Source organism: Elephas maximus, chromosome 11, assembly GCF_024166365.1.
Source record: "Elephas maximus indicus isolate mEleMax1 chromosome 11, mEleMax1 primary haplotype, whole genome shotgun sequence".
NCBI lineage: Eukaryota > Metazoa > Chordata > Mammalia > Proboscidea > Elephantidae > Elephas > Elephas maximus.
The window spans coordinates 110,964,852-110,973,280 of NC_064829.1; the positions used below are offsets into that span (position 1 = coordinate 110,964,852).

General features: G+C 51.6%; 1 protein-coding gene across 4 annotated transcripts in view; it reads left to right on the plus strand.

Moving 5' to 3' along the window:
- COQ8B (coenzyme Q8B) overlaps nt 1-8,213 on the plus strand; it is a 29,237-nt gene extending 21,024 nt beyond the window's left edge. For all 4 annotated transcript variants that reach the window (XM_049900295.1, XM_049900296.1, XM_049900297.1 and 1 more), the window contains exons 16-17: nt 2,864-2,948; nt 8,111-8,213. In XM_049900295.1, the coding sequence (XP_049756252.1) occupies nt 2,864-2,948; nt 8,111-8,128 (103 nt within the window). In that variant the 3' untranslated portion in view covers nt 8,129-8,213. The remainder of the gene's footprint in view (nt 1-2,863; nt 2,949-8,110) is intronic.
- The last annotated feature ends 216 nt before the right edge of the window (nt 8,214-8,429 follow it).

Genomic DNA, 8,429 nt, shown 5'->3' on the forward strand with positions numbered 1-8,429 from the left:
TGGCACCCACCCAGGCCTGAGTAAGGGAAACGTCAGCCACAGCTACCCCCAAGGCTTGGTCAAGGGTCGCAGGGCACAGGTTCCCTGGGCCACCCCCTTTGTCCCTGGGGGTGCTCAGCTGTCCTGTAGCGGCCCCGCCCGCAGACAATGGGTAGCCTCCTTCTCTTGGCCCTGGCCCCCCAGGTTCCAGAATCCAGGCTGGGCTGGGGGCGGCTCCCCTGGGACCCTGTGCAACCTCATCCGTCTGCTCTGCGCTTGCGGTGACGATGGCTTTGTGTGTGGTACCTGGGGGTGGGGGGCTGGCATGGGATGGGGAGGTGGCTGGGAGTGTGACCCCATGTTTGTGTGACCATGGCTGTGTGTGTGTGCTGCAGCTGGTGACTGTGAGGAATCCTGTGTTGTGTGTCTGTGTGGGCATGTGTGTGGTTGTGTGTTGTAGTATCTGTTATTGGGTCTTTATATGAGCCTAGAATTTGAGTCTGTTTGTGTGTCTGTATGACAGCTGCTCAGTGTGTGGGACCCTGTGGTTTTTTAGTCTGTGTTTGCATGCATGGCTGTGACTGTGTGGTTGTGTCTGTGATGTTGTCTTTTGTGGCCTTGTGTTTGTGTCTGGGTAATGAGAACCGGGTATGTGACAGTGTATGTGAGTCTGGGGTTGGCATGTGGCTGACTAAAGATGTGAGTAGAGTTGTGTCTATGACTCTGTGTCCATGTTGACTTTCCCATCGACTGTGAATGTTCGTGGTTGTGTTTACAACAGACTTTATATGTGTGTCACACACTCGTGTCTGTCTGTCATGTAACTGTGTAACTCAGTGTACACCTGCCATTGTGTATGAAGTCACATTGTGCTATGTGATTGGGGCTGTGTGATGGCCATGTGCCTGTATGTGTATATGACACTGATTGTGTGTCCACAGCCATGTCTCTTCATGTGACTGGGGTTGGATAAATAACTCTTCATCCATCTGTGAGTGTGTGATACTGAGTGATATGTGTGCTTTTGGTCATGTATCTGGCTTAGTATCTGAAACCCTGGCTGACATCTATGTAGGGTATTTGTGTGTGACTAAGGCTACATATGTGTCAGCGTGGTCTTTGTGTGGCGGCACAAGCTAACTGTCGGGTATGAATGTGACAGTGGTTTTTCTATGCCTGTCTGTGACCCTGGGTGGCTGTGTGTGTGTGTGTCTGTGGCTGTTTCTGTCATATGTATTTATGTGTGGGTATTAGACTACCTGTGTTTGAATCTGTGTGATTTGGTGACAGGGTGACAGGACCCTGACTGTGTGCGTGGCTCTGTCAGGGGCTGCGTCTCTTGTGTAAACCGAGCAGCCATCGTGCATACCTGGGTCTCTGTGTTTCTGTGCACACACCTGACTATACTTGTGTGAAACTCAAACTGTGTGCCTAAGCCTCTAGGTGGGAGATACTATGTATGGCTGCCAAGTGTGATTTTGTGTGCTGGGCCCATGAGGCTGTGATTATTTGTGGCTCCGTATTTCTCTGTGTGAGCTGTGTGCCTGCATGAAGAGGAGCGTGTGTTTCTCTGCGATGATGTGACATTGGACATTGTATGGCTGTGTGTGGGACGTCGTGTGGTGGTAGTACAGCTGTGATCTGTGTCTGGGGAGTGTGGACACTGACACTATGCGACGTTACGTGTACAGGACCATTTCTGAAAATGGAGCTGTTACTGTGCATGCCGTGACTGAACCGCCGGCCGGGCGTGAGTGTGGCCCTGTTTCTCTGTGATGTGTAGGGCTACAGCCATGGGTATCTCCATGTGCGATCGTGTATGGTAACTGTCCATGTAGGTGTGACTGACGTGATCCAATGTGTGCATCCGTGACTGGGTATGTGGGACTAAAAAAGTGTGTTGCTGCGACTGACGTGGTTGGGGTTGAGTGTCCATATGCAGTTGTTTGCTTGTGGGTGACCACACACATGTGCCTGTGTCTGGTTGTGTGTGACTGAATATGTGTCGTTATGTTTGAGCATGTCCTTGGCCAGGTGTAAACATACACCTCCTGTGGAAACATGACAAATGTGTATCGCTGTGGTTGTGTCTGGGTGGGACCAGGTGTTTATGGCTGACCAAATGGGTGAACTCTGATTGGATGTGATTAATTCCGGCTGGGTCTGTGACGTATCGTTGGGTGCCTGAGGAAACATAACTGTCACTGGGTGTGGTTGTACTTTTGCGGCCCTGGCGGGTGTGCCTGGGCTCTGCTCTTTGTACATGGCTGTGAAAATGCAAGTGACCAAATTGAAGTAGCTGATGTGACCGGTGTTTGTGGTGGTGCCTGGGTGGGCTGTGACTTTTCATACATGTTTGGACAATGTCTGTAGCGGAGACTGTGTGTGTCTGGGAATGTAGTATGGGACCAGATGTTTGTAGTGGTAACTCTGTGGCTGGGATTGTTTATGTATACGTGTGTGATCGCATGTGTGTAGCTGTGGTTGTGTTTGTGTGTAGCTAAATGTGCCTAGCTGTGCCTGGGACTAGGGATGACTGGAGATATGAGTTGGCTGCGCAAGTGTGACTATGTGTGTGTGTGTGTGTGCAGCCCTGGACATGTGTTTAGAGGGCAAGGTCACTGCTTCCTCACACTATCCCCTTGGGCAGTGAGGGCTCCCGAGGCCAGGGCATCCCCAACAAATGCTCCCCCAAATACACCTACTCCTTCCTGGGCCCTTGGAACCAGGTGGCTGATCTCCCTGGTTACAGTTGCCATGGCAGCCAGGGCCTTCATCAGGGAGCCTGAGATGGATGGGGTTGGCTGCTGTCCAAAGGTGGGGTGGAGAAGGGGACTGAGCCCCACCCCAAGCAAGCATCTCACCTTCTTCCTCCCTTGGGCAGGGCGGACCCAGAAGGGCTGAGCAGCATCTGCCCCCAGCCCCTTGCGGGGCCCCGGGGCCCCCTGCAACCTCCAGGACGGAGCCAGGTGAGTAACCAGCTTGGACTGGCCAGGGGCTAAGTGGGTGGGGGGGTCTGCCTAGCATAGTCACACAGGCTTAAGCACACTCATGACTGTACATCCTCATAAACCTCCTCCCTGTAGAGTGTCCATCAAAGCCACAATCATTCACAGACACACACCCTAGACTATCACGTACACACCCGGACACTCATACTGCACCAACATTCCCACAGCCACAGGGGCAGAGTCATACCAGCGCCACTTTCACACACACCAGACACTCACATCCACAAACATACAGTGAGACACACACACATAGATGACAAGCTCTTTTAGATCCACATACGTGTGTGAACACTGCGACAGGCACACCGGGAGACGTGCTTGAGGTAGTTGCCTACACCAACGTACAGACACACACATGTTCCCAATGGGTGGGTCCACAAAGACACACACACATTCCCAGACAACACCCAGACTCACAGGTGACCACTGGCCCTTTGACCAGATAGTTCACTCTCAAGAGAAACACCCTTCCACATAGTCGCACAGACAACAACTGCACTTTCACAGACACAGCCTCACAGACAGCCCCATGGACTCTCATTCTCACAAACAGCCATACTTTTGCTCAAAGACACAGCCTCACAGATAATTATTAGCACTCTTGTAGATAACAGTCACGTTCTCACACAAAGTCACATCCTCACAAATAACACTTGTGGACACTCTCAAAGACAACAACCTCTTGTTCTCACTCACCCTCACAGGGGCACACTTGCATACAGACACAGCCTCACAACAACCCCATGGACCCATGTTCTCTAAGACACCCTGTGCTCTGACACAGACACTCCCTCACAAACAACCTTCACAGACACAGTCTCACAACCAACAGCTGTACTCTTGGACATAGACACAGTCCCTGGAACTCTCATGGACTGACACCCTCACAGGCAACAGCTATCAAAGACAGTAGCTACAATGTCACACCAAGACACAGTGTAACAGACAGTAGTTGTGGACACACCCTTTCAGAGACAACAGTTTTATGCTTAAACAGAGACATACCGTCGTAGACAACATTCACGGACACACAAGCTGTCTTAGACACCAACAGGCATAGACACGCCTCACGGACAACATTCACTGACTCAAGCTCTCGTGGACAACAGCAGACATAGTCACCCCTCACGGACAACGTTCACTGACACAAGCTCTCATGGACAACAGCAGACCTAGTCACCCCTCACGGACAACGTTCACTGACACAAGCTCTCATAGACAACAGCAGACATAGTCACCCCTCACGGACAACGTTCACTGACACAAGCTCTCATAGACAACAGCAGACATAGTCACCCCTCACGGACAACGTTCACTGACACAAGCTCTCATAGACAACAGCAGACATAGTCACCCCTCACGGACAACGTTCACTGACACAAGCTCTCATAGACAACAGCAGACATAGTCACCCCTCACGGACAACGTTCACTGACACAAGCTCTCATAGACAACAGCAGACATAGTCACCCCTCACGGACAACGTTCACTGACACAAGCTTTCATAGACAACAGCAGACATAGTCACCCCTCACGGACAACGTTCACTGACACAAGCTTTCATAGACAACAGCAGACATAGTCACCCCTCACGGACAACATTCACTGACACAAGCTTTCATAGACAACAGCAGACATAGTCACCCCTCACGGACAACATTCACTGACACAAGCTTTCATAGACAACAGCAGACATAGTCACCCCTCACGGACAACATTCACTGACACAAGCTCTCATAGACAACAGCAGACATAGTCACCCCTCACGGACAACGTTCACTGACACAAGCTCTCATAGACAACAGCAGACATAGTCACCCCTCACGGACAACGTTCACTGACACAAGCTTTCATAGACAACAGCAGACATAGTCACCCCTCACGGACAACGTTCACTGACACAAGCTTTCATAGACAACAGCAGACATAGTCACCCCTCACGGACAACGTTCACTGACACAAGCTTTCATAGACAACAGCAGACATAGTCACCCCTCACGGACAACGTTCACTGACACAAGCTTTCATAGACAACAGCAGACATAGTCACCCCTCACGGACAACGTTCACTGACACAAGCTTTCATAGACAACAGCAGACATAGTCACCCCTCACGGACAACGTTCACTGACACAAGCTTTCATAGACAACAGCAGACATAGTCACCCCTCACGGAGAGCATTCTCTGACGCAAGCTCCCATAGAAAACAATGGATGTAGACATCCCTCATGGACAACATTCTGTGATACAAGCTCTCACAGACAACAGCGGACATAGACACCCCTCACGGATGACGTTCACTGACACAAGCTTTCATAGACAACAGCAGACATAGTCACCCCTCACGGACGACATTCACTGACACAAGCTTTCATAGACAACAGCAGACATAGTCACCCCTCACGGACGACGTTCACTGACACAAGCTCTCATAGACAACAGCAGACATAGTCACCCCTCACGGACAACGTTCACTGACACAAGCTCTCATAGACAACAGCAGACATAGTCACCCCTCACGGACAACGTTCACTGACACAAGCTTTCATAGACAACAGCAGACATAGTCACCCCTCACGGACAACGTTCACTGACACAAGCTTTCATAGACAACAGCAGACATAGTCACCCCTCACGGACAACGTTCACTGACACAAGCTTTCATAGACAACAGCAGACATAGTCACCCCTCACGGACAACGTTCACTGACACAAGCTTTCATAGACAACAGCAGACATAGTCACCCCTCACGGAGAGCATTCTCTGACGCAAGCTCCTATAGAAAACAATGGATGTAGACATCCCTCATGGACAACATTCTGTGATACAAGCTCTCACAGACAACAGCGGACATAGACACCCCTCACGGATGACGTTCACTGACACAAGCTTTCATAGACAACAGCAGACATAGTCACCCCTCACGGACGACATTCACTGACACAAGCTTTCATAGACAACAGCAGACATAGTCACCCCTCACGGACAACATTCACTGACACAAGCTTTCATAGACAACAGCAGACATAGTCACCCCTCACGGACAACATTCACTGACACAAGCTCTCATAGACAACAGCAGACATAGTCACCCCTCACGGACAACGTTCACTGACACAAGCTCTCATAGACAACAGCAGACATAGTCACCCCTCACGGACAACGTTCACTGACACAAGCTCTCATAGACAACAGCAGACATAGTCACCCCTCACGGACAACGTTCACTGACACAAGCTTTCATAGACAACAGCAGACATAGTCACCCCTCACGGACAACGTTCACTGACACAAGCTTTCATAGACGACAGCAGACATAGTCACCCCTCACGGAGAGCATTCTCTGACGCAAGCTCCCATAGAAAACAATGGATGTAGACATCCCTCATGGACAACATTCTGTGATACAAGCTCTCACAGACAACAGCGGACATAGACACCCCTCACGGATGACGTTCACTGACACAAGCTTTCATAGACAACAGCAGACATAGTCACCCCTCACGGACAACGTTCACTGACACAAGCTTTCACAGACAACAGCAGACATAGTCACCCCTCACGGACAACGTTCACTGACACAAGCTTTCATAGACAACAGCAGACATAGTCACCCCTCACGGACAACGTTCACTGACACAAGCTTTCATAGACGACAGCAGACATAGTCACCCCTCACGGAGAGCATTCTCTGACGCAAGCTCCCATAGAAAACAATGGATGTAGACATCCCTCATGGACAACATTCTGTGATACAAGCTCTCACAGACAACAGCGGACATAGACACCCCTCACGGATGACGTTCACTGACACAAGCTTCCGTAGATAACAGTGGGCATAGGCACCCCTCATGGACAACATTCACTGACACACAAGCTCTCATAGCAACGGACACAGACAACATTCATAGGCACACAAGCTCTCAGAGACAACAACCCCTCAGAGACAACATTCACTGACACACAACCACTCTCAGACATAGATGGCCTTCAGCAACAACCTTCAGGTACACACAGCCTCATAGAGAACCACCACGCTTTGGGAGACAGATCTCATGAACAACATTCATAGACACAGTATAAACAGCCATTGTCCGACATGCATTTTTCTGTACGACCTTCAGAGAACACATATAGACACCATTCAAGAATATACACTCATAGACAACAGCTGCATCCTTACTTGCACACGGGCATAGTCTTCATCTGCTGGGGGTGTTCCCAGTCCTGGGTGTCGTGTGTCCCCTTACCATGGAGGCACCTTACTCTCCTCCTGGGACTCTTCAGTGTGGCTTGTCAGTCCAGGAAGACTGTCCGGGTGGCTGGCCACTTCACACACACACATACACACACACACCCACCCACCCACCCACCCACACCCACCCACCCACCCACACCCACCCACCCACCCACCCACCCACCCCCACACACATACACACCCCCCATACCACTGACAGGCACGGGCCCCAGGGACCCTGCCTCAGAGTAGACGCAGGCGTTGAGAGACCAGCTGTGTCTCCAAGGCACAGAGACAAGCCCCTATCTCCCGTGCCGTCTGGACCCTGGGTCCCAGTCCTTAGTCCCCGGACCTTCTGAACCCCTTGACCCCTGTGTCCCACACACTGGACTCTTGTGCCCCTAACCCATGCAACTACTAATTCCAGTGCCCTCTGACTGCCCCATCCCCTGACCCTCATACCCCTAAAACCCTGACCTTATAACCCATGACCTCTGTGCCCTCCAGTGCCTTAACTTCTGATCCTTTGGATCCTCATTCCTTTCTGTCATATCCCCCAGCCTCCAAACACCTCAAACCTGTGACCCATGACCCCCATCCCAGACCTCTGTGCTTCTTACCCCTGTGTCTTCTGATGCCCATTGCTTCTGTGCTCACCCTCCCTGCCTTCTAGTGTCTCCTTTCCCCATGTCTTTTGAACTCTGTGTCCCCTGACCACGAGCTGCAAACCTATGCTCTCTGAAAGCTATGTCCTCTCACCCAGTGGCCCTCTAACACTGTGACCCAATTCACACGTTCTCTGACTCTCTGCTTCCTGAGTACTACGTCCCTGTCCCTTGAACCCCACGCCCCTGACCCACGGCCCTGACCTGTGTCACCAGACGGTGCGGGCACCATGAACAAGTTACGCCAGAGCCTGAGGCGGAGGAAGCCAGCTTACGTGCCCGAGGCCTCACGCCCGCACCAATGGCAGGCGGATGAGGATGCGGTACGCAAGGGCACGTGCAGCTTTCCAGTCAGGGTGAGTGTGGGGCCAGGGTGGCGCTGGGGCGGAGGGGGCGGGGCTGCTGGGCACAGGGCACTGGGGCACTAGGGCAGCCTTTTGCGGGGGGGCGGCGGGGCTAGATGGTTAGTTGGAGTCCTGGTGGTACAGTGGTTAAGAGCTAGGGCTGCTAACCCAAAGGTTGACAGTTTGAATCC